The sequence below is a fragment of the Protopterus annectens genome, chromosome 4.part0, assembly GCF_019279795.1.
Source record: "Protopterus annectens isolate FY-2018-M chromosome 4.part0, PAN1.0, whole genome shotgun sequence".
Taxonomy (NCBI): Eukaryota; Metazoa; Chordata; order Ceratodontiformes; family Protopteridae; genus Protopterus; species Protopterus annectens.
The window spans coordinates 300,753,700-300,781,527 of record NC_056733.1 but is presented as its reverse complement, the minus strand read 5'-3'; the positions used below and the strand labels follow the sequence as shown (position 1 = coordinate 300,781,527).

Below are 27,828 nucleotides of genomic sequence, written 5' to 3'. Positions count from 1 at the left end.
AAATGAAGCATTTAGGAGTATGGATTAAAAAGGATGCTGTTGTGGCAAAATGATATATGGGAAGAGATTAAACAAAAGATAATACAAAAAAAAACTGACACTGGTAGCAAGACACAAGCAATAAAAATATTTTAGTCCCTTTAGTTTTATACATATGTCAGGCCTACGTTTATCAATCAGAGGAGACGTTGTGGATAGTATTTAATAAAGAGTTGAAGAATTTTATCTGGGAAAGGAAAAGGGCAATAATCAAGTGGGACAGGTTGATCCTTCCAACAGCACAAGGTGGTTTAGGATTACTTAATTTAAAGGGATATTTTGGAGCTACACAGTTAAGGCTGTTATACATAACACAAGCAGAAAGCTGTAATTCAAAGTGGAAAGGGATGATGATGTAACATGGAGGAAATTCAAGAAATAAGGAGAAAGTGGGATTTTCGATATAGATCCTTAAGGAAAATAACAACATTCAAAAGGAATGTTTAGTAGCATAAAGTATGCTAAGTATACAACATTGGAATGGAGAAAGGAGACTCTGAAATAGGGATGACTGCAATTAGGGCACAGAGAATAGGTAAGAGGGGGTTAGAATTTAATGGATGAAGCTGGCAAAGGAACCACTGTATTGGGAACAAATAATTAGAGAAGGAAAAGTAGTAGAATAGGAAGAAGCCAAGAAGACATTTTGACAACAGACTACAGACTGCCTTCCCTATCAGGGATTGATATCAGAGTATAGACAAAGGAAATGTACATGGGAGTACTAAGTGAAAGACTTGCACTGGTTGAGTTTTCTGCTGAATCTGGAACAGAAGCTGCTGTTAAAACTGGGTAATTAGTAGGGCATATAAAATAATGCACAATAACTGCAGGAATCTATCAGAAAAGGTCATAAAATATTGAGAAGATTGACTAGATAAGCAATTCAGAAATGGGAGGACAAATGTATTTCTCCCAAATATGCAACAAAGTCTAGAAGATAAGGATTTTTACTTGGACATGTTTGCATATGTACCTTTATACTGCAAGCAGACTCCAAAGAATTTTTCCTCAGGTAGATGGCAAATGTTGGAAGTTTGATGGAGAAGAAAGAGGTACTTGGGAGCATATGTTTTCAGAGTGTAATGAGTTGGCAGACTTTAAAATTTCCCTAAAGAGTACAGTTTCAGGAATTCTGGGTGAGCAAATGAGTTTAATTATGGAAATGATTTTTGAGCTGGGATGCAGGAACTAAATTGGCTAGACATAATAAGGTCTTGTTAAGTTTAATTTTGGTGGTTGCCAAAAAAAGCAATTATTAGAAAATGGAAATCAAATTCTAAACCAACTATATCGAATATTGTAACAGAGATAACAAAACAGGAAGAGTAACCTTACTACCTTACCTACACTCAACTTACTCATGCTCACAAACTCATTTTTAAGCCCTCACTCTACCCCTCACTCTCCTCAGCCTTCACCATCCACCACCCTAGCAGACCCCTCAGAACCAACACTCAGAACCTAGTTCATCTCCACAAACCAGCCCGTCCAGCAGGCAAACTCTTACTTTCCTTTTCCCTGGCCCGCCTCTGGAACTCACTCCCATCTCATATCCACAATTCCAGCAGCCTTTCAGTCTTTAAATCTCTCCTCCATTCACACCTATCTTCTCTCTGGGAATGCTCCTGTACCCATCCTGCATAATACCTCCAGCTACTACTCACCCCCTACTCCACAACTCTTCCCTCCTATGGGAACATTCATATTGTAGCTACCATTTATGTAAATATTCTCTGTACATATCTACTAGCTAAAATTTTACTTAACACTTTTTCCATTTGCTTGTGTACATAGACAACTAAAATTTGTCAACTTATATGTATTGTTTTTCATGTTGCTTTAACATTATCTTTTGCTTATATGTACTACTTCTGACACTCTAACAAAATGCTATGTAACATTCATACTACTGTATTCTGTTTTATTCTTTATTGCATATTTGACATTGTATCTGTGGAGCTTTTCTCCCCAGGACTCCACTTGAAAATGGGCTCATTCGGCCCAATGGATTATCCTGGCAAACAAAGTTCAAATAAAATAAAATAAAATAAATAAAAACCTTTAGAAAAGGGTAGGTGCAAATTACATAAAAATAGAAATTGTGAGAATAGAACATGCAGAAAATATGTTTTGGAGGAGGAAAGAGGTTTAAGGAATGATGGGAAATGAACAATTTATGTACCATTGAATTAGTTATACTGTATAGAACAATATATGTGATGTATATTGTTTGTAAATGTGAACTTGTTAATATGGCTTGTTTACTTTTATATAAATGTAAGTTTGCCTGTGTCACAAGTGATAATTCAATAAAGGTATTTTTTTAAAGAATTGTTATGCAATTATTGCTATAGTTATGCAGTTGATGGTGTATTGTTATGGTTTTTCAATTTATTGTTTTTGTGCTTTCTGTCTATGCACTGTATGAACAGGTGTTTATTGTGATGTTGCAACATTTAGCAAGAGTGCAACAATTGTTACTTCTTTTTCTGAACTTTCCAGTTCTAGACTGTCTATCTTCATCCCAACCTCTCCACTTTTTCCCTCTCTCACTTCTTGTTGTCACTGCTACCTCTGCATGCTCTGATATGTACCTCTGCTGTATTTCTATCTCCTCCACTATTTTTAGAGTCTTTCTAAATGTACTGCCTTTATTCAGGATACCTTTCCCTACATATATACTTCCACTCACCTTTCATTTTCTTTTCTAAGTCTCTTTTCATCTTTATACTCTACTCTTTTTTTGCCAAATAGCCTGTCTTTCTTGTGATATAGTCTGACATTAAAGTTCCCTCTGATTTCCACTCAATACATTTTTATATGATCCATTCTTCAAAAAGCCTGCTGTAAATGTCCTCTATATCATTGTTTTGGGCATTCAGGTTTCCTGTTTTCCAACTCCTTCTGTTTATTCTCCATTGTCAAATTATCCATCTCCCTCCCCACTTTTTCACCCTTTCAGTCACTGCATGTAATACATTTCAGAAAAGTGTGTCCATCACCTTCTTGTCCCCAACGCACTCATACTTTTTGTCTATTTCTCCCTTGAGGTGCTGTGGACTCATGATATTCCCTTCCTGTTTTACCTTCAATTTGGTCTAGTAGTGATGTACCACATCCCCTTTTATTGTACTCATTGTGCCATGTACTTTGTTTTCCTTTTAATCAGGTGTGAATCCTCCCCCATGTGTTCTAGGTTACAATTTTCAGTCTGTGTTCATTCCCTTCTGTTTTGTTTGGTGTTGTACCCACCTCCCCTCCTGTAGTTGCTGCCTTTGAATGTCTTACATCTCCTGGGTTTCCCTGCTGTGCTGGACCTTCTGTCCTTTAACTTCACCTATGCATATACCCCTCCCCCATACAAAAAATAATTGGTTTTGTTACCCTCCAGCTTGCAATTTGGACTTTGGACCTGGGTCATTCACCTTGTCTTTTTGTCTCAGTTCCTTTTTGGGCCTGTTCTTCTTGCTTTTACTTTTTCTGATTGCCTTCTATCTGTTGTTTGCTTCTAATCATCTCTCCAATTTCCTGTAGTCATGTTTTATTTCCTTTGCATTTGGCCTTAAATTCTGTGACAGTTTCATGCATTGCATTTCACTCTGATGCATTGTAGTCAAACATAAGACAGGTCTTTCCATAATTTCTTTCTCCAGTTTCCCCATTTTTCATTCAGGTATCACAATACTTTCTCTCACTGCTTCAAAGAGAAATCTTACTTTTATATCAAAATAAAAACATTATAAAAGATGCTGAATTATGCAAAAGATCATGTAACAGCAATCTGCCTATTTGTGCCCTCTTCCTTTACACACTACTTCCTCATATAACATTGGTCAGAAAGTTTCAACTTCTAAACAGTTTCTTTATATACAGATATAAGCATAAGTATAACTATATATGCATTCCATTATTGTTGAAGCACAGTGCATTAGAAAATACTTCTTACCTTTGAATAGTGCCCTTTCTCTACAAATCCCATCAGTCACTTTCAGTCTCATTTACCCACTTTTGTCATGTCAGTTCAGTGACTTTAGTCTGTCAGTTGTTTTGAGAAGCAGTCATGGCCCAATGCCTGCATAATATAGAATTGACTGAGTAATTCCACTCATTTTTGCTCTTGCATTGTTTCTCCTTTCTTCTATCACCTCTTTCTTTATGACCAGGCTATCCAAGTCTTGATGGATTTTGTCCTTGTGGCCTCCTCTGGTATGATTTGCTTGCTACTGTTCCATTTCACTTTTCTTCTCTCCTCCTTTTGCCCAGTCCAGTCTGCTTTGCCCCCGGGCCCCAGGGTCCAGCACTGGGAATCTGAATTCCCTGCAGCTACAATCACAGTGTCTTCTGTTTGATGGTATGTGCGTCTACATCTGGTTCTTGTATCCCTATCCCTGCTTCTGCTGCAGTCACTGTCAGGATCTCTTTATCTCCTGGATTTTTGCTTTGACCATTTTCTTTCTCTTCTTACTGTATATGTTTTTCTGTACTCATAGGTTCATAGGTTCATAGGTGTGTACTAGGGTAATGGCCCTGGAGCCTTTACAAGCCTAGCCCATAGGATTACCCCAGCATTGTGCCACCCGACCTTAGTTCCTAGTGCCTCTGTCGAGTAGAGCCACTGGAGTGATCCCTGGGGTGAATTTTCTATTTGCCATACACTCATCAAGATTTCTCTTGATGAGGCCCAGTGAGGTGCTCTGCTTGACATATATGGGAAGTCTGTTCCATAGCATGGGTAGTCTCTGGGTTATAAACCTGTCCCTCCAGCATGTTCTGTTGATTGTGGTAATGAGATTGAGGTCTCCGGAGCATGTGGTGCGGAGGGATTGGGGTTTCTTTAGATGTAGCATTTCTAACAGAGCTGGGTCAGACATGGCTTTGAAAGTCAAGCAGAGATCGCCTCTAAGTAGGCAATATGAGACAGCGAATAGTTGGAGTTTTTTGAGTCTGTCCATATAGGACAAGTGTTTAAGGCCTAGGATCCTCTTTACGAGGTACATTTGTGGTCTCACCAGTTGTTGCAGTTGTCTAGTGAGGTACATGCCAAATGGAGCATTGTACTTGATGATTGGCCTAATGAGGAAAGAGTAGAGGGGACAATGACCTCTTTCTTCCTGGATGCAAAACCCTTAGTAATGAGATGTGCCACATAGAAGGACTTTCTAACCACAGTGGTAATGTGGTGGTCAAAAGTGAGGTTGATGTCAACCTGTGTTCCTAGATCTCTTATAACGCCTTCTGTGTTCAGTGGACTACCATCGATGTGGTAATTCAAGGGAACCGGGTTTTTCCCAAGGGGGATGATGACACATTTTTTGGCACTGAGCTTAAGGCCATGGTTCTGAAACCAGTCGTTGGTCTCATTGAGGCCTTTCTGTAGGATGTCAACATCACTTGGGCAGTTAATAATAGCTCCCAACATGCAATCATCTGTGAACTTTGTCAGCCAGAGTCCCTTCGTGTTGGCCTGGACTTCAGAGAAGTAGATACCAAACAGGAAAGGACCCAGGACTGAACCCTGTGGGACTCCACTCATGACTGGTCGGCAGTCTGACTTTGAGTCAGCCACTTTCACACTGGGTTCTATCTGTGAGCCAGTTTGCAGCCCACCTAGTGATATAGGGGTTGATGCCTAGCTTAGTGAGTTTTTCTATGATTCCTGAGTGGGGAATGGTATCAAAGGCCTTGGACAGATCAAGGTAGGCTGTAGGAACCACCTTGCCTTCATCCACAGCTCTGGTGAGTGACTCAAAGAAGTAGACCAAGCTTGAGCAGGCATGATCTACCCTTCACAAACTGTGTAGGATGCAGAGTTTGGAGATTCCTTATATCCTTGTTTATTAGGTCCATGATGATGTGCTCCATAGCTTTGCATATGAGACTTTTCAGGCTAATGGGGTGATAGTTCCTGGGGTCTGTAGTTGTTCCTCCCTTATGAAGAGGGATGACTGTAGCAGTGAGCCATTTGGTAGGGACAAAGCCTGAGGTGAGGCTGTGATTGAACAGGACACATAGGTGAGGTAACAGTTCAATCTGCAATTCATGTAGTTCATAGGTTCATAGGTTCATACTAGGCTATCTGTCCTAGGGCATTTATAAGCCTAGCCAGAGTGTGTTTGGCTTTCGCCACCCATTTTAAATTAATTTTGCTACGCCCTTTTTCGAGGTTAGTATACTGTGCCTCTGTCTAACAGTGACACAGAAGTGATACCCGGGGTAAACCTACGATCCCCCATCCACTCATCAAGATTCCTCTTGAAGAGAGTCAATGAGGGACTCTGCCTAACCTGGACTGGGATTTTATTCCAGAGTGAAGGGAGCCTCTGGGTTATGAATCTGTCCCTCCAGCATGTCCTATTTATTTCAGTGCTGAGGTTCAAGTCTCTCAAGCGGGTAGCTCGATGGGATTTGGATTTTCTGAGGTGCAGCATGTCCATTAATTCCGGGTTGGACATGGCTTTATACGTCAGGCACAGATCGCCTCTGAGCAGGCGGTATGCCACTGAGTAGAGCTGGAGTTTCTTTAACCAGGCAGCATATGGCATCTGTTTGAGCCCTTTGATCCTCTTGGTGAGGTACTTTTGGGGTCTTTCCAGTTGCTGCAGGTGTCTGGTAAGGTACATCCCAAAGGTGGCATTGTACTCAATTATGGGCCTGATGAAGGATGAGTAAAGAGGCACGATGACCTCCCCTGATCTAGATGTGAATCCCTTCATGATTAGGTGGGCTATATAAAATGTTTTTCTAACCACTTTGGCCACGTGGTTGTCAAATGAGAGATTGCTATCAACTTGGATCCCCAGGTCCCTAATTACTTCTTCTGTACTTAATGGATTACCACCTATGTGGTAATTTGTGGGCACTTTGTTTTTGACAAAGGGGATGACTATACACTTTTTGGCATTTAGCTTGAGGCCATGGCTCTGGCACCAGTTGTCTGTTTCTATGAGGCCCTTTTGGAGGATGCTTGTGTCGCTGGAGAGTCGATTATAGCGCCAAGTTTGCAGTCATCTACGAACTTGGTCAGCCACAGTCTTTCCGTGTTGGCCTGTACCTCCGAGAAATATATACCGAACAGGAGAGGTCCCAGGACTGAGCCTTGTGGGATGCCACTTGTAACTGGTTTGGAGTCTGACATGGCTCCAGCAATTCTAACCATGTGGGTTCTGTCCTTGAGCCAGTTTGCAACCCATCTAGTGACATAGGGGTTTATATTTAAGCTGGTGAGCTTATCTATAATGCCCGAGTGGGATATTGTATCGAAGGCTTTTGCGAGGTCCAGGTAGGCTGTGTGGACCACCTTCCCCTCGTCAATGGCCTTGGTGACTGTTTCAAAGAAATCGACCAGGTTTAAGAGGCAGGATCTGCCCTTAACAAAGGCGAACTGGGTAGGATCCAGTGTCTGTAGGTCCCCAATATCTTTTTTTATGAGGTCCATGATGATCCTTTCCATAGCTTTGCAGACCAAGCTAGTCAGGCTTATGGGGCGATAGTTTCCAGGATCCGTTGAGGCACCACCTTTATGGAGAGGGACCACTGTTGCTGTAAGCCGCTCTTTGGGTACATATCCTATGGTAAGGCTGAGATTGAACAGTAGTTTTATGTGTGGGTTTAGCTGTTCTTGGAGTTCATGTAGGACGCAGCCCGGGACACCGACTGGTCCCATTGATGCTGTGTTTTTTGCTTTGGAGAGGGCGGCTCTTACCTGAGCATCTGAGATGTCAGGGGGGCAGCACTCTGCTGGGATAGATATTTGCCCTTTTGGTGGGGGGGGGGAGTTTGCGCTGAACCTGTTAGCTAGGATGCCGCCAATGTCTGTGGGTATGGTGTATTTTTTGTCATTTTGGACTAATTATGAGCATATCTGGGAATTCCCACCCAGGTTCCTAATGTAACTAAAGAAAGCCTTGTGATTATCCTTAGTGTCCTGTGCAATTTTTCTCTCGAAGCTGGCCTTAGATGATTTTATGAGTGCCCGTAGTTTTTTGCTAACACTGATCAGAGATGCCTTCCCTTTTTGCGATTTTGCTCTATCATGTAGTAGCTTCCTCCTTCTATTGTATAGTTTGTTTATGGCTGGGGTCCACCAGACAGGACGTCTGCCTTTGGAGGATTGGGTTTTGGTTTTATTTGGGATTGCATGATCCATGCATTCCTGAAGGTGTTCATAGAATGCGTTTATAAAGGATTCTGCGGTCTGGGCCATATTTTCCACAGGCCCGGGGGCTTTGAAGGATTCCACCTCAGTTTTGAGGGGTGTGAAATTTGCTTTAGAGAAGTTTTTCACTGTGGTTTTCTGGGCAGAGGGTGGGGTCGGGATGTGACTATCCAGTGAGATTAGTTTATGGTCTGATCTTACCAGTGAGGGATACACTTCTGGTCTGGAGCATAGAGTCCCCATGTTGGTGATGATCAGGTCCAGTATGTTTTCCCCTCTTGTGGGAGTGATAACAAGTTGTTCCATAGCATTTGAGTTTATAAATTCTAGGAACCTTTGGGCTAGGGTGTTGGAGCTTGAGTAATGCTCCCAGTCTATGTTTGGGTAGTTGAAGTCGCCCAATATAATGGTGTTTGGAGAGACCTTCATATTTTCCAGTGTTCTCAGGAAGGCCGAGTGGGGTTCCTGGGTTTGGGAGGGTGGTCTGTAGCAGGCTATAAACTGGAAGGCAGTTTTACCCACTGTTAGTTGCACATGGATAGTCTCTGATGCTTCGTGCTGTGCCACCAACCTGGAGGTGTGGGTATCTTTGACGAATATTGATACTCCCCCTCCTTTTCTGGTTCGGTCCAAGTTTTGGGTACAAAAAGCATGGTATGAGGTATAACCTGGTAGTGCTGGGGTGCTCTTGGGAGCCTTGAACCAGGTTCATGTAGAACACAGCCGGGGATATTGTCAGGTCCCATAGAAGCTGTATTCTTGGCCTTGGACAGTGCTGTTTTAACCTATGCAGCAGTAAGGTTGGGTGTCTGGCAATCTACTGGTATTGTAATTGGTCCTTGGGGGGGGGTAAAGTTGGCACTGAATCTGTCGGCCAATATATTGGCAATATCTGTTGGCTCGGTATAGGACGTACCATTGTGCAGTAGCTCAGAGAAAATATGGGTATTGCCATGGAGATTCTTTACATAACTATAGAAGGCCTTGTGGTTGTCTTTACTATCTGCTGCAATTCTGTTTTCATAGCTAGCATTAGAGGATTTGATGAGGGATCTCAACCTTTTGTTGAGGCTGATAAGGGAGTTTTTCCAGTCTTGTGACTTCACCTTATTCCGCATCAGTTTCCTCCTTCTGTTGTAAAGTTTGTTTATGGCAGGGGACCAGTAGATTGGCTTCCTTTTTTTTTGAGGAGAGCATCTTGGTTCTATTCGGTATGGCAAGATCCATGCATTTGAGTCCATTTTCGTGCAGTGCATTGGTGTATGATTCGGCGGTCATGCAACTATTCTCTATTTGCATGGGTGCTGTGAAGTTAGCCACCTCTGTTTTTAGGAACCCAAAGTTAGCTTTGGAGAAGTTTTTCATGGTGGTTACCTTACTGGGGGGGGGGGGGGTGGAATTCCAAGGTGATTAGTTTGTGGTCGGATCTAACCAGGGAGGAGTTGACTATTGGTGTAGAGCAATGGTTGCCCATGTTAGTAATGACCAGGTCAAGGATGTTGCTACCTCTAGTGGCAGTAAGAATGAGCTGGTCCAGGGCATTGGAATTAATGAATTCCAGAAAGCGTTGGGCAAGTGTATTGGTACATGAGTAGTTTTCCCAGTTAATGGAGGGGTAGTTGAAGTCGCCCAGTATGAGAGTGTTAGGTTGGACCCTAATATTCTCCCGGGTGCTTAGGAACGTGAAGTGCGAGTCTTGGGACATGGCTGGGGACCTATAGGAGGCCATGACCTGAATCGCTTTCTTACCCAATGTTAGCTGCACCTGAAGTATCTCAGATGCATTATGTTGGGCTACCAGTCTGGAGGTGTGCTCATTGTTTATGAATAAAGAAACACCACTGCCTTTGGTGCTTCGGTCCAAGTTCTGGGGCTAAAAGGTGTGGAATGAGTTATAGCCTGGTAGTGCAGGGCTGCTTTTTTATGCCTTGAACCAGGTCTCTATTACAGCACAAATGTCGATGTTCTCCATTTTAAGGAGTGCTTCGAGCGAGTGCATTTTGAGATTTCGACTTCTAGCATTGAGTAGCATGACCCTCAGATTGCATTTATTTGTAGCTGTTATGGTGGTAATTTGGTCTTTGGAGCACTGCCTAAAAAGGGCACTATAGGGGTGGCAATAGCCTTGGCCAGTATCCGGAAGCTCAGGGGTGACAGATGCAGGCCATCTCTGGCAAAGCATCATCTGTCAGTCATGTCATCCCAGGCAGACAGATACTGGATCCCCTTAGAATGACACCAGAAACTTAGCCAATTGTTGAAATCAATCATCTTCTGCTTGTACTGGAGTATCATTCTGGGTGATGGTAGGATGTTGCTCAGGGCTAGGGTCATACCCACTTGGGCTACATAATCCAAGAGCTCCTCCATGTCTCTTTTCATGTAGTCCAGGGAGATACGTCTTAGGTCATTCACACCCACATGTACAATGACAGAGTCATATTTGTACCTGTTGTTGAGGGACCTGAGTGCATGTGTTATGTGGCAGATCCTGGCGCCTGACAGGCAGCTGACTGTTACTTTCTCCTTATTCAACCTAGTGAGTGGGACATCGGTGTGCCTCACTATCGAGTCACCTATGACTAGTGTGTTGGGCAAGCTGTTTTGCCTTAGGGGCTTTGGTTGAGTGGTACACTGTTTAGGAGAGTTATGTGTCTCATGATTAGTGTTGTGATGTGGTGGTTGAGTGCTTTTCTGCCTTGGAGGTCTCTGCTGTTTGGGTAGATTTTTATTGAAAGCCTCAGCAAAGACGGATGTGTGGTTTGTGTTTTTATGTGAAGACAGTGCTGGTGTATGTTCTAGAGGGCTATGTGTTCCATGTTGTATGGTGCAAGAGTTGACCTTCTCCTCTTGACCAGCTACACCAGTCTTGGCTGGAGTGTGCGTGGCTTCCAATTTGGATATATAAGTGTATCTCTCACAAGTCTGAATGTTGGGAGGTAAGAGGAGAGGGTTGTCAGTGTACATGAGGCAATTGCTAGAGTGCCTCAGGATGCCCAAGTTCACCAGGTTAATAGGAGAACTGACCTTTAGAAATGCCTGGAGGGCTGGGCATTAATAATAAGTACTGGAGCTGTTTCCTTGTAGAATGTTTAATGCTGGTAGCACTTTTGTGTGCTACAATAATTGCTACAAGAAGTCTAGTAGAGTGCTCAACTAATAAGCTAGTAAAAGTGCAGGAGAGGAGAGAACTAGCAGCTCTAAGGAAAAAAATGAAGAGTAGACTTTGGCACCACTCAGAAGCTTACAAACAGTCTTGGATACAGCAAATCTGTATCTGGACTAGGCTAGTCACAGGAAAGGTGGGAAAAGCACAAACACAGGCATTTAAACCAGAAAGTTGAAAGAGATGGAAAAACTGCCCAAACAGCCAAAAAACTACAATTTGAGGGCCAGAAACCACTCCTCTTGTGGTAGATAGGCTACCTAGTGCTTACCACGCCCATTAACAAGCTAGAAGGTTTCCCTCCAACACAGAAAGGCTTGGTGGGGGGGGGGGGGCTCAGAAGCTTATCAACAGTCCTGGATACAGCAAATCTGTACCTGGACTAGACTAGTTACAGGAAAGGCAGGAAACAAGCTTAGAATTATGTTTTCCAGAAAGCAGCTAAACCAGCACTAAAAACAATTCAAGTGCAGTGCAAGCTAGCACACTTGAGTATGTAGCAGTATTAAAGCAAATACAGTTTAAATAACTGCAGTTTATTCAAACTGTATTCTGAACTAAATTCAATTGTTTTATTTAATTATTTCCTCTTTTTTCCTTGTTATGTTCTCCATTTCTGTAGTATGCTATGCCCAAGATTTTGTCCACCCCACAAACCGTGTTAACATCACTTTGTGTGCCCATGTTTACTTCCCCTTAACTTCTTTTTTCTCACAGGTGTATCTATATCAGATGTTCTCCTAGACCTTTTAGTTCTACCTCTGCTCCGATCCTTTGTAAGCTTGTCTACTTCTGCATCTCTAGTGGGATATTTGAACTTACTTCATAGGTTCATAGATAAGTAGTAGGCTAGCTGCCCTTGTAGGCCAAATTAAGCATAGCCAATATACCTCTTGTCTATGAGGTAAACACCTTAACCATTCTGCTAACCCCCAAGCTTTTATGTCAACCTTCAACCCACAATTTCTGTGTGTTTGTTACTCCAGCTTCCACTGTGAATAATCTCTGTAACAAAACTTCATGTCTCTCCCTCTTCCCAGTGCCGTAGTTATTTACTTAAGATAATCACATGTATTGTGATGTATCAGGATCACTAAAGGAGATTTTTAAATACTAGCTTGAATTCCATACGGGCAGTTACTTCAAATCTTTTGATTCCTCTGTTCTCTCCTTCATCTGGCAATTTTGTTAGAAGCAACCAGCCTATAAAGTATCCTGACAGCTTTATATCCTAACAGTGTCAGCAGAGAACTAGCTGTCAGTACAGAAAACCTCATTTTTTTACCAGGGGGATTCTGTTGTAGTTTGCTATAAACTGTCACTGTACCTGCTAATCCTCTGACAAGTCAGAGCTCTTGTTTAATAGGTTCATAGGTTCATAGATTAGTATAAAGCTAACTGCCCTTGGGAGCCATTTTAAACCTAGTCAATTATCCCTTGAGGGGCTCAAACCCTGCCCTTTGTGTTTTTAAGGCAAACACCTTCACTATTAGACCACCCTCCCAACCCTTAAACCAGTGATGTTTCTTTTCTCTGCCATTGAAAACACTACATATACTACTGATCCCAGTATTGTCTGTAAGAACAACCCTATCATCAAAGCTTAATAGTCACTGTAGTCAGTAAGTGCTCCACTCTGAACTTCCTATGTATTTTTCTCTGAATTATAAACCAATGAGCTTAATGACATAGTTTTATGGGAAAATTCAACTCTATTCTTTCACATCCAACTCAATCACCAGAATGGGCAGTGTTATGGCCAATCTCTTTGTCTTACCATTACTATAAGGGACACCCAGTAGTTACCACAGTGTCTGAAATAAACTGGTGCATCCAGCCCCTCTGTTGAAGTTGTGAGAAAAAAAAACATTGATTGCCCCCTGCATACCAGATCTCAATTCTTCCCAACCATGGGACAAGTCTCTCAGATTGTGCACATCTCGATGCAGAGAGCACAGATGTACATTTGTGCAAGAGAATGCTGTTTTTTTCTCTCTCTACATCTTCCAATACTTTCATTGGCATGACATGAGGCAGACTGAAGGCTAACTCCTCATTCACATTAGCAAACCAAACTTCCTTGCAGCTCTTTTCACTTCCACTAATATATTCAAATATGCAAAAAATGGCTACCTTCTCTTGGAGCTGAAATCATTCACTAACCCTTCCTTCTGGCAAAATAGGTGGTGAAGGACCCTGAGCTGGAAGCAAGCTCTAATTAAAATATATGACATTTCTGCCATATCATAAAAAAGAAGCTTTCTAAACTCCACATCTCTTCCACATTTACTAATTTCCCTAGTATCATATTCTTCCAGTTTCATGTTTCTTGTTTTTTGAGCCCTCATCTTTTTAAATGACTGTCCTCACAAACCATATTCAAATTCTAACTAAAACAAACTACTGCACAATTCTTCTAACCTATGGTAGCAAACTGTTTAAACTTAGCATTATTTCTCATCCCTTTATCTACACTTTTTGATTATTGATCCCATCTTCATTATGCCTTTTCTGGTCTAGTGTGATCATCAACCATATGGCGCAGTCATAAAGTAAAGGTCATGAACTTTGCTAATAAATAATAGTGCTGTAGTGGAGTGACCGGATGTAGCTGCTTCTGCCGCAGCATTGGTATGAAATATTTATAATCTAGAACCAAAGGTCTAGACTTACCATCCCTGCCCTACATTTTCACCAACTCTAACAAAGCTGCTTCCATGTCCTTGATGCCTGGCTTGCCTTTCTTAGGCTTTTAGGTAGCTACTAGGCATGTAGTCCAGGTGACCATTAATAAGCTTAGCCCATATTCCCAAAACCACTGTCTGATTAAGTGACTTGCACAAGGTCAAAGAGCAGACAAATTCAGGCCACGAGATTCAAACCTACATCACAGGAAGTAGCTCATTAACAGCTCATATACTTAATCCTCTGTACCACCTGCCAGTAGATACTTATTTATATCTCTTTTTCTAACACAGCCTGCCAACCCCTTGTGCAGATTAACCAGTGCCTTATATCTGTACAACATGCCCTTTAAATCAGTGTTTCTAGCACAGTGTGAAGTTAATCTTCATCCTTCACTCCTAATTATTCCCTCCTGGTTCCCTACAGACTGTTTTCAACTGTGAAAGTGCCCAAATTCAATATGTTACTTCAATAGCTGTTACCTCTTTTTCCTCTTTCAAGTTTCCTGGCAATAATAGACTTAAAAGATACTTATCATCACATCCTTATCCATCTAGACCTCAAACTTTTCTTAAGGCTTTCTGTGTCAGACTCACCTTATCAGTTCTCTACCTTACCCTTTGAACTATCTACTGCACCAGCAGTGTTCACAACGTGTCTTGCTCTAGTTATAGATCATTGCAGGCTACAGGTAATCCACATTTTTCCATACTGTATTTAGATGACTTGATTATCCTTGCAGAGACTTTTTTGAAGTGTCAGGAATCTCTCTTGGGTGTGAGAGCTCTTACACAAGCTGAGTTTCCAAGAGAACATTCAAAAGTCTTTCTTGACTCCTTCACACAGGATCGTGTTCCTGTGACATAAACTAGACACCTCAGTTCAAACTGCTTTTCTTCTGCAGGAAAAAAGACATCTTTATCTAGATCTATTTCTAATGTTTTCCACTCAGATTCTGGTCATTTCATGGGAATACCAAAGGATTTAGTGTCTCATGGCATCTATGACTATAATGATACCCCTGGCAAGACTCCACAAGAGAAAGATACAGTGATATCTGAAATATCTTTGGTCAAGCATCAATAGCCTTTATTTTTTCAAATCTCAGTGCTGGGGTTTGTCACAAGAGAAATCTTTTGAAGGAGAAAGCAATATCCTTAAATCCAGGTATCCCTTTCTGTCTTCCTGCTCCAAAGTAGTCAGTTATCACAGATGCTTCTGACTTTGCTTAAGGAGCACTTTCAGGATGGACAAAAGTGCAGAGGGTGGGGGATACCAAGGACAGATGCAAGCACATAAATATCAAGGAGATGCTTTCCCTGATCAAGGCAGTCAACTCTCTGAACCATGTTTGGTCCCTGGGACCTCTTCAAGTGGTCACAGACTATACCACAGTCAGGTGGTACATCAACACGCAAGGGGGAATATCTCATACCCCCTTGCAGATTAGCCACATTAGCTTGGGATATAGCTTCATGGCACAATCTCACTCTATAGGCCTTCTTCATTCCATCAGAGCAAAATTGTGTGGCAGGCAAGCTGATCAGGTTCGGAGCAGACAGTCACAAATAGAAACTACATCCAGGGGTCTTCCAAAATTTGATTTGTCTGTGGGGGAGTTCCTCAAGTGGACCTCCTTGCCTCCTCTCTGAACAATCAACTGGGAAGACTCTGTTCCAGGACTCCAAGCATGCAAGAAGGCTTGGAAGTCAAGTGCCTTTTTTCCTTGGACAGGAACATTCCTGTATGATTTTCCACCCTTTCCACTAAAATCCAGGTACTTCTAAAGATTTATAAAGATCATCCAAGATCATTGTAGTGACTCCATTCTGAACAAGGCAAACGTGGTTCTCCCTTCTTTTATAAATGGCCAGGGACAATTACCACAATCTTCCTTATAGACTAGATTTACTCACACAAGAACAGAGGTATTTGATACACCACAATATCAATCAACTTCATCTGACTGCCTGGGTGATAGAATCTTAATTCCTTTTAGGCACCTGTTTACTGAGGACAGGCAATAGGTACTAATGGAGGCAAGAAAGTCTGCTGCTATAAAATCACATATTATCAATTGGAAAAGGCTTTCTAGTCAGTGCTGACAGCATAGTCAGCATCCATTCAGGGCTAGGTGCTCTCTGGTTCCACAATATTTCTGTGAGTTATTATCCTATGGCCTTTCTTATTCCTCTATCAAAGTTCATTTATCAACCATTTCTGCATGTCTACTGATGCTTACATCTCTTTCAATGCAGTCTCATGTCAAAATGTTCTTGAAAGGGATTTTTGCATAACTAGCATCCAAGAAAACCAGTGGTCCTTCCTTGGGGTCTTAATTTTGTGTTACTGAAGCTAAAACTTGCTTCATTTGAAACAGATAATCTGGCTGACTTGAGATTCTTAACATGGAAAACAGTTTTACTGATTGATCTAACCTCTGCAAGAAGGGTATCTGAGTTGCAAGCTTTTATGACAAGGCAGGCCTACCTCATTTTCCAATGGGGCAGGGTTTCTTTGAGAACTAATCCTTCTTTTATGCCTAACGTGGTATCCATTTAATCTAAGCCAAACAATTCACTTGCTCATTTTTTTCTGAACCTAAAAATGAGGGAAAAGGATACTTCATACCTTGGATATCATAGACAACTCAGGAACTATCTTGACAGAACTAAATCTTTTTGATCTTTGGATCAGTTGTTAATTTCTGGTGAAGATAGAAAGTGACAACCCTTGTCAAAACAGATTATTTCCAAATGTTTTTCTAGGGCTATGACCTTTTTCTATTCACCGTAACAAAACTATTCCATTCAGGGTCAAATCCCATTCTATCAGGGCCTTAGCTTCATCTATGGCCTTGTGGAAAGGGCTGAATTCTAGAAGAATTTCAGAAGCTGCCACTTGGTGCTCTGTACATACTTTTACAAAGCACTATAAGCTTGATTCCTTCTGCTAGGATGATTCTCCAGGGACTCCTGGGCTCTTTTCCTTCCACCTCCCAAATGAGGTTACTTAAGGCAATCTACCCATATAACTAAGGCTACTGCAGCAGTGATCAACATGATGAGCATAGTAAAGTTGTGAACAGTAGATGTTTGAATGATTGCTGCTGCAGTAGCTGCTCCTTCCCTCCACCCCCCTTGTTTTCTGCTGTGTCTCTTATGCCAGTGTGTGGACATTTGTTTTCCCTAGCCTTGTCCTTTCAAGTCCCAGCCTCCCTATTTCTTGGCAGGAAAACTCTGAAGGGCTTTGTGGTCAAACCTGTCTTTTAGTCAGTTCAGCTCAAGCTGCCCACCAGTCTGGGCATGTAGAAGATGCCCTGAAGCTTTGTAAGCTGGCTGGCTGTTAAATAATTGGCAGGATACAAGCTATATAGCTAAGGCTAATTCAGCAGTGACCATTCAAGCATCTACTTTTATGGTAAGTTTTACTTACACAACTGTACTTTTTTAAGGTATATAACAATGCATATATACTGTGCAAATAAAAATGTATAGCTGAATGTATTTAAAATGTAATTATATTACATACTTTTTTTGTACCATCGACTCTGTTAAGGTGTGCTAAAAGTAATCTACTCCTGCTGGTAGTAAGAGTGCAGCTGATAATACTTCTAGTACTGATACTAATGCTACTGTTACAGCTACTTGTTCTGCAAGTACAAATATTAGCAGCAGATTGTGCTATTGTGAGTAATACTTTTGTTTGATGTTACAACATTTATTAGTACTGCAGTCCATGTTGTACTAGTAACAAGTTTAGTGCTATAATATTAATCAATTTTGTTTTCTGAAAACTGCTTTTAATGTTTATAATGAGATAGTGGTATTTCTAAAAATGTCCGCAGCTTATGTTGTATAATTACAAATATCATTTCTTCATGACAATTGTTTCTAATTCTGCAGGTTTGAGTGGTTCAAAGATCTGGATTTGAAGTGGTATGGATTGCCTGCAGTATCCAGCTTGCTTCTGGAGATCGGTGGTCTGGAATTTACAGCTTGCCCATTCAGTGGTTGGTACATGGGAACAGAAATTGGAGTTCGGGATTTCTGTGACAGTTCACGCTATAACATCTTAGAGGTAGACTTTTTCTGTTAATCCTTTTATTATGCAGTCAGTGTAAATAAACTACTGTATATGATATTTTCTAAATACAATTTAAGTTGCTAGAAAGCCACCAAATTGCAAGGTCACAAATAAACATGCATTTTGACATTTTAATTCACAGTAATGAAATAAGCTCTTTGATAGCTTCACTGGAGACAATGTCAAACACTGCTCAATTAATTTCTAAATGTTATTGTTTTACATACCATTACCAAAACAGAAAATAGATTAGATATTATACAGACAATCCTGTACAATAAAGCGTAAAAGTAGCAACAATGAATATGATTTATCATTAAATAATAAATGTTCATATTTCTTTCATCTGAATATAAAGAAATTTCCTGATCTAAGATCATTTATAATTTTACCCATTTCTGTGTATGTTTTCTCAGAGTAACTACCAACAATCAGTGCTTCCTACACTCAGTCTAATGGCAATGTTGCCACTAACATAAGTGAGAGCCAGACAGCCAGATGTAACTGTCATCTAGACAGTTACCAATGTTACTTTACCCTGCCATTTGTAGATCACCAACCTTCCTTGCAGCCTGTTTTACAGTGAATGGCTTCATCAGTTCCTTGTCATAGGCCATAACTTCTAAAAACCTGAGGGTCCACAGTTGAGCACCTCCCCTGTAGCATTAAAGCTCATCAAATAGTTCACAATTTCTTTGCCACTGTCTCTCCACTGATCTGTCTGAGGGTATACAAGGAAGTGCTAATTAGTATGGGCAGCTGGACATTTCTGTTAGTGTTTATGCCCACACTCAGCTGATGTGAACTTCCACATCAGCATAAGGGTAGACAATATTTCTCATTGGCATACTTGCTACTAGACGCACACATACTAACAAAAGTTACCATCATCAGCTTGGTACTGTTAAACCTACACCTTGTGCTCTTGGCAATTTTTGACACTTTACAAACTTCTGCTGGGAGGGTGATGATCAGCTGACCAGAAACCACCTCTGCTTCCTGCAGGATGGATGTGCCATTTATTTCTATCACCCATCTACTTTACTGTTCCAGTGCTTGAGCAGCTATTCAGGCTTAGGCCATCTTATTAATACTCAGGACTTTATCCTTTTACGCCACAGAGCTGGACTCTAACACCTTAAATCTTATGCCTTAAATATGTAACTGCATTTCAAGAAAATATATTTCCTTCCCAATGTTTACTTTACCATGTTTAAGATACCAACTGATCTTGTGTATTTTCTGTGTTATCCATCCTTCCCTTACACATTTGAGCTCCTTCGATTTATTTCAGTCAGGAATAAACAATAATTTATCTCAATGGGTGGCCGCGGTGGTGCAGTGGTTAGCGTTGCCACCTCACAGCAAGAGGTTCTCTGTTTCAATCCTCAGCTGGGGTGTCTTCTGTGCGCAGTCTGCATGTCTTCCCTGTGGTCGCATTGGTTTCTTCCGGGTGCTCCAGTTTCCTCCCACATCCCAAAGACATGCTGTAGGTGGAGTGGACACTCTAAATTGGCCCTAGGTGTGAGTGTGAGCATGTGTGTGCCTCCTGTGGAAGGTTGTGCGTCGGGCTGGCAACTCAACACCGTAAAACTCCACTGCCAATCATGAGCAGACAGGTGATCCACTGTGGCGACCCCTAACTGGGAAAAGCTGAAAGAAGAAGAAGGGTCCAGAAAATTATTAAAATGTCATAGTTTGTATCTTTTTATTTGCAAGTATTGAAGAGTCATTTGACACATCCTCAGTGGGAAGACAAGCCTTACTTTGGTGGTTAAAAATGTACCTCAGAGATGTAGCAAACTATTCCTCAATAGTTTCATCCTGTCTGCACAATATTCTAGTAGCAATATGGAGGCATAATTTCATCTAGCTGTTCTAATCTTATAAACATGAAAATGTATGTTTCTCTAGCATACTTGCTGAGAGAATAGGAGAATTACATTTGCAATAGTCCCTTTAGAAAAAGCAGGCAAGATGTTAACAGAAAATGAATGAGTAATAACTATGCAAATGGAAGATATTAGGTTGACCACTGAGCAACAGACTCTCCTGAGAATTCAGTAAGAATCGCACTGCAGGAGGTAATAGATGGAGCTGAAAGGAACTGTTTCCATGATGTGAGAAAATGTGATTTAGAGAGGTGTTAGCTACAATGAGGAAGGACATCATTATCAACTAATTTGCATGTCTCTGATTTACCATTAACTACTTATAGGTTCATAGGTTCATAGGTTCATACTAGGCTATCTGCCCGAGGGCATTTACAAGCCTAGCCCATAGTTTTGTGGCTTACGCCACCCCTTTAGTATGGGGAACTACCCATTATTTTGCTGTGCCTCTGTCGAGCAGTGACACTGAGGTAATCCCTGGGGTATATCTGCGATCTCCCATCCATTGGTCAAGATTTCTCTTGAACAAGGCCAGCGAGGTGCTCTGCCTCACATATACCGGGATTTTGTTCCACAGCATAGGGAGTCTTTGGGTGATGAATCTATCCCTCCAGCACATCCTATTAATAGCCGTGTCGAGGTTTAAGTCTCCCCTTGTGGCTCTGACGGATCTAGATTTTTGAGGTGAAGCATATTCATCAAATCTGGGTTTGACATGGCCTTGTATGTCAGGCAAAGGTCACCTCTGAGCAAGCGTGGCGACTGAATAGAACTGGAGTTCTTTCAGTCGGGCAGCATAGGACAGATTTTTGAGACCCTTTATCCTTTTGGTGAGGAACTTTTGTGGCCTCTCCAGCTGCTGCAAGTGTCGGGTCAGATACATTCTGAATGGGGCATTGTACTCAATCATTGGTCTGATGAGTGATGAGTATAGGGAGACTATGACCTCCCTTGATCTAGATGTGAATCCCTTCATGATAAGGTGGGCAATGTAGAAGGTCTTCCTAACTACTTTAGCTACATGGGTGTCGAATGACAGGCTACTGTCAACCTGGGTCCCCAGGTCCCTGATAACTTCTTCTGTGCTCAGTGGATTGCCACCTATATGGTAGCTAGGGGTAACCTTGTTTTTCCCGAAGAGTATGACTATGCATTTTTTGGCATTTAACTTTAGGCCATGGGTCTGGCACCAGTTATCCGTTTCTGTGAGACCCTTCTGAAGGATATCTGTGTCAGATGTGTTTTCGACTCACGGCCAGTTTGCAGTCATCTGCAAACTTTGTCAGCCATAACCCTCCTGTGTTTGCTTGTACTTCAGAAAAGTAGATGCCAAACAAGAGTGGGCCCAGGACTGAGCCCTGTGGGACACCACTTGTGACAGGCTTTGAGTCTGACATGGCGCCAGCAACTCTGACCCTGTGGGTTCTGTCACTCAGCCAGTTTGCAACCCATCTTGTGATGTATGGGTTAACATTTAAGCTGATGAGTTTTTCAATGATACCCGAGTGGGGTATTGTATCGAAGGCCTTCGCCAGATCGAGGTAGGCTGTATGGACTGCCTTTCCCTCATCAATGGCTTTGGTGACTGTTTCGAAAAAGTCAACCAAGTTTAAAAGGCATGATCTGCCTTTGACAAAGCCAAACTGGGTTAGATCCAAAGTCTGCAAATCCCCTATGTCTTTATTTATGAGGTCCATTATGATCCTCTCCATGGCTTTGCAGATAAGGCTTGTCAAGCTAATGGGCGGTAATTTCCAGGGTCGGTGGAGGCACCGCCTTTGTGAAGTGGGACCACAGTCGCAGTGCGCCACTCCTGGGCACGTATCCAGAGGTGAGACTATGATTAAACAGCTGTCTTAGCTGTGGGTTTAATTCCTCGTTGAGTTAAGTGGAGCACACAGCCGGGGACACCATCAGGTCCCATGGATGCTGTGTTTTTGCTTTGGAGAGAGCAGTTCTCACTTGGGCGTTAGAGATGTTTGGGGGCTGCAATCGTTTGGTATAGATATCTCTCCTTTGGGAGTTTGCACTGAACCTGTCAGCCAGTATGTTGGCAATGTCTGTAGGATCAGTAATCTTCACATCATTTTGAACTAGTTCTGAGCATATCTGGGAGCTTCCTCCCAGGTTTCTAACATAGCTAAAGAAGGCCTTATGATTGTCTTTTGAGTCTTTAGCTATTTTTCTCTCAAAATTTGCTTTGGATGATTTTATGAGAGCTCTTAGTTTTTACTTATAGTGATCAAAGGTGTCTTACCTTTTAAGGATTTTGCTCTATCTTGTAGTAGCTTCCTCCTTTTGTTGTAGAGTTTGTTTATGGCTGGGGTCCACCAGACTGGACGCTTGCCTTTGGTACAAAGAGTCTTTGTTTTGCTTGGGATTGCCTTATCCATGCAGTCCTGCAGGTGCTGGTAGAAGGCATTTGTAAGTGATTCAGCGGCTTGAGTACTGTTTTCCACTGCTCGGGGCCTTAAAGGAGACCACACTAGTCTTTAGAAGTGTGAAGTCGGCTTTGAGAAGTTCTTTACTGCGGTCTTTTATTTCAGGTGGGGTGGGATGAGGACCTCCAGCGAGATTAGTTTGTGATCTGATCTCACCAGTGAGGGGTATACTTCGGTGTTGAACATTTTGCTCCCATGTTCGTGATGATGAGATCAAGTATGTTTTCTCCTCTTGTGGGGATGGTGACTAGTTGTTCCATGGCATTTGAGTTTATGAATTCCAGGAACTTTTGGGCTAGGGTGTTTGGGCTTGAGTAGTGTTCCCAGTCTATATTAGGGTAATTGAAGTCACCTAGTATGATGGTGTTTGGAGATACATTTATCCCCTCCAGTGTTTTCAGGAAAGCCATGTGAGGTTCCTGAGTTTGTGAGGGTGGCCTGTAACATGCTACAATTTGCAGAGAAGTCTTGCCTATGGTTAATTGCACCTGGATGGTCTCCGATGCATCATGCGTTGCCACCAGTCTTGAGGTGTGGGTGTCCTTGATGAATATGGATACCCCCCTCCTTTATTGGTATTGTCCGGATTTTGGGGCCGGAACGCATGATATGAGGTAAAACCTGATAGTGCTGGGGTGCTCTCAGGAGCCTTGAACCAGGTTTCTGTCACAGCACAGACATCGATGTTCTCCATACTGAGAAGGGCCTCGAGTGTGTGCATTTTGAGATTTAGACTTCTGGCATTGAGCAGCATTACCCTTAGTTTTTTCCTTTTTGTGTTCTAGGGTGGTAGGTTTAGAATTTGAGCCTTGCCTAAAAAGGCACTATGGGGTGGCAAGAGCCTTTGCCAATATCCGGAATCCCAGGGTGACAGGTGCAAGCCGTCCCTTGCAGCGTGGCTTGTCCAGCATGTCATCCCAGGCAGACAGACATTGGATCCCCTTTGAATGACACCAGAGTTTAAGCCAATTGTTAAAGCTGATCATCTTATCTCTGTATTGTGGCATCATTCTTGGTGAAGGTAGGATACTGCTCAAGGTCAGGGTCATACCCGCCTGGGCTACATAATCAGAGAGCTCCTCAATGTCTCTTTTCATGTAGTCCAAGGAGGTACATCTCAGGTCGTTTACACCAGTGTGGACAATGACTGAGTCGTATTTGTACCTGCTGTTGAGAGACCTGAGTGCTTGCGTTATGTGGCGGATTCTAGCGCCCGACAGGCAGCTTACTGTAACTCTCTCCTTACTCAGTCTGGTGAGCGGGACGTCAGTATGTCTGACTATGGAGTCACCAATGACTAGTGTGTCTGGCATTGTGTTTGGCCTTAAGGGCTGTGACTGTTTGACACTCTGACTGTGAGGTCTGTGTGTTGCAGGTGTTGTTCTGAGGTGGTGGTTGTTTGGGTGTCTGCTTTGGTGGCCTCTGCTGTTTTGCTAGATTTTTGATCAGAGCCTCCGAGTATGTCTTTGTGTGTTTATGTATATGATTTGAGGTTGTGATGGTACTATGTGAGACTGGGTCTATAGTGTGTGTGGTAACCTTCTCCTCCTGTCTGGTCTTGCCAGTCCTATGTTGAGAGAGCTCAGCCTCCAGTTTGGCCGTATAGTTGCATCTCTCGCATGTATTTGTGTTTTGTGGGAGGAGGAGAGGGTTGTCTGTGTACATGAGGCAATTGTAACATTGCCTCAATATTCCCAGGTTCACCAGCTGATCAGGAGAGGACACTAGCAACTGATCCCTCGACATGCTAGAAGGAATAGACAAAAACTTTAAAAGAGATTCGGGGATGTGGGTGACCGAGAAATGGGGGTTTGCCTTTTTGGGGTACTATCTATGACAAGAGTGCTGTATCAAGGTGATAAGTACTGTAGGAGCAAGTGCTAGGTTTAACAGATAGAGAACAGTCTACTTGGAGTCAAGTAGAGATGATCTTTTTAGTTATAGGATACGCTGATTAGATCAGTAGTATAGTTCGAGGAAGGTAGTTTTAAGGGAAAATTTGAAGAGTGGACTTTAGGTAGCCCGAATAGTTTAAACCTGCTTAACCGGCGCTGCCCTAGTGTGCAACAGTGGCAACTCCGCGCTAAATTGCGCTAAATCGCACTAAAGCACTCTAAAACGCGCTTTATAGCAGGGGGCTGGAAAAGACAGGAAATGACCCAAAATGGCCAATAGACTACAAGTTACTGCCTTAAATCACTCCTCTAAGGACAAACAGGCAGCTCAGTACTCCCCACTCTCACTGGTGAGTAAAGAAACTTCCCCCTGACCAAACAAGGAAAATGGAGAAACACAGGAACCAAGACAAAGCCCAGGGATCAGCAAAATCTGGTCTCTGGAACACTAGTTAGGAAAGTATGGAAAACAAGGATATTTTTTTTGTTTTTTTTCAGAAAGGCAGAAAACACAATAAATGCTATAATTTTCGACTAAATGCTATCAAAAGCTAGTACACTTGAGTGTATTAGCCTGTAGTTTAACTTTTAGGAAAAACTTAAACTAGCAAGTGCAGTAAACAGTTTTAGCTTATAAAGACAGTAAAAACAGTGCAAACTTTGATAAAACAAGCAAAAACAGTAGTCGAAAGTCACAAAAAGTCGAAAAAGTCAAGAAAAATACTTAAAATCTGGAAAGGTAGTCTTTTCTGGTCTCTGCTGCTAGAGGAACACTGCTGGCCACCATGAGGAGCTGTGCTGAGTTCTCAATAGCTGGAAAAGCCCGCCAAAACGCTTTATAGCAGGGGCTGGAAAAGACAGGAAATGACCCAAAATGGCCAATAGACTACAAGTTACTGCCTTAAACCACTCCTCTAAGGACAAACAGGCAGCTCAGTACTCCCCACTCTCACTGGTGAGTAAAGAAACTTCCCCCTGACCAAACAAGGAAAATGGAGAAACACAGGAACCAAGACAAAGCCCAGGGATCAGCAAAATCTGGTCTCTGGAACACTAGTTAGGAAAGTATGGAAAACAAGGATATTTTTTTGTTTTTTTCAAGTTTTTTTACAGAAAGGCAGAAAACACAATAAATGCTATAATTTTCGACTAAATGCTATCAAAAGCTAGTACACTTGAGTGTATTAGCCTGTAGTTTAACTTTTAGGCAAAACTTAAACTAGCAAGTGCAGTAAACAGTTTTAGCTTATAAAGACAGTAAAAACAGTGCAAACTTTGATAAAACAAGCAAAAACAGTAGTCGAAAGTCACAAAAAGTCGAAAAAGTCAAGAAAAATACTGCGAGAACAAATTGTCACTTTCCTGTGATAAGCACCAGTGGTGGTCGATGCATTGCTTTGGTCCAGGTAACTTCCTCTTCACTCTCCATATGCACTTATTGAAACACACATATATATATATATATATATATACACACACACACACACACACACACACACACACACACACACACACACACACACACACACACACACACACAAACACATACGCGCACGCATACATACACATGCACACACAATACACACCTCCTACCTTTCCCTTCATGTATAGACTGTTCTCGATTTACCTTCTTATTTTTGATCCTACCCTCTTAAATCACTGATCCTGTCACTCAGCAATGTCAGACATTAGAGGTTCCTTCTTTTTATTGTTCATAAAGTACATTGTGATGATAGACCTGTTACTCTTTTACTTTTTAACTTTTTCAATGGGGCCAAGTAATAGTTTAAAAATTCCCAGAATACATGTATTAAAAACAGAAGTTTTTTTGCTTAGCAGAAAGTTACATTTGATTGATTATTTTTCTAAAAATGAAAATGTTTTGTGTGAAAATGATACTGTGAATGGTAGCACTGATTCAGATGAATCGTTTTTTCCTGTTCGTCAATGTTGGATACGTCGGATGAACAAGTCAATAATGCATATGATAATTTAGATACAAGTGCTATCACAGTAAAAAGTCATGTTATTCCCCCGTTTACAAATGTTAACATACAGGGATATATTTCTCTTGTTAATTTTGAAGTTGAGCAACTTTATAAAACATGCATGAACAATAGATCTGACATTTGTTTCAATTTGACTAGGAATCAGTGGTTGGAATTTGGTAAATGTTGTGCCAAAAGAAATATAGTAGTCAATCCATCTGATAAGGGTAATCAAATTGTAATTTTATATTATACACAATATTTAGAAATGTGTTACTCTTATCTTAATAATGTAGATGTTTACCGAAAATGTGACATTTCTGATTATTATAAAGCTGTGGATGAGTATGTATTATTATTAGATAAAGGGTATCGGCTGGGGTATTTTACGACTAATGATGTGTCTACGAAGTTTCAAGTCACGAATAGTAGAATTGCAGTGTTTTATTGTGTTCCTAAGATGCATAAAGGCTTGGAAAAAGTACAGTTTTGTACCTACCATAAATGTAGATGTTTGAAGATCCACGTTGCTGCAGTCCTTACACTTGGGTAGTCCGCTGTCCTCGGTCGGCCCGAATATCAAAGTATAAGGCTGACGTCGGTCAAGGCGCATTTGACTGACATCAGGACGTCAGGGTACAAATGCGCATGACCGACGTCATATCCTCAGTCTTTTCTTGCCCCAGATGTCAGAAGACCCTAAAAAGAAAGGTCAAAACCAAAAGACAGCAAACAACCAACCAACCACCCTTGCACTAAAAATATGTACAATATATACAATATACATATTGACAACCCAACCCACACAACCGCCTCTAACTACAGAGGGAAGGAGGGAGGGTTGACTGCAGCAATGTGGATCTTCGAACATCTACATTTATGGTAGGTACAAAACTGTACTATGTTCTTCATCTCACATTGCTGCAGTCCTTACACTTGGGTAGAATCCCAAAGCAGAGGTAAGGGAGGATGGCAAAACTATAAGGAAGCAGGAGCTGCCAAAATGCCCTGCAAAATAGCAGTGGCAAAACCAGCCCTAGATTTAGAATAAAGTGGAAGGTGATAATGCCTAGAGAAAGTATGCACTGAACTCCAAGTAGCTGCCTCCAAAATATCTTTAGTTGCCACCCCTCAAAAAGCTGTCAAGTGGCAGTAGCCCTAGTGGAATGAGGCCTAATCCCAGCTGGAATCTCCTTGCCATGATGGGAATAACAGAAAGCAATGCAAAACCCAATCCACTTAGAAATAGTTTGTTTTGACACAGGCTTGCCCTGAGAACTCAAAGCAAAAGAAACAAATAACTGCTGAGACTGCCTGAACCCTTTAGTTCTGTCCAAATAATATCGCAACTGCCTGTGTACATCTAAAGTGTGCAAAATCTTTTCCCTTTATTTTGGGATTTGCATAAAAGTAGGCAAATGAATAGTTTGGTTTAAAGCCACACTAGAAACCACTTTAGGCATAAAGGAAGGATTAGT

At 41.7% G+C, this 27,828-nt stretch overlaps 1 protein-coding gene across 1 annotated transcript in view; it reads left to right on the top strand.

The window, feature by feature from the left end:
• Positions 1-27,828, top strand: part of NOS1 (nitric oxide synthase 1) — a 1,255,637-nt gene that overhangs the window by 692,195 nt on the left and 535,614 nt on the right. The window contains exon 9 of the mRNA XM_044068292.1: positions 17,954-18,128. Coding sequence (XP_043924227.1) covers positions 17,954-18,128 — 175 coding nt within the window. The remainder of the gene's footprint in view (positions 1-17,953; positions 18,129-27,828) is intronic.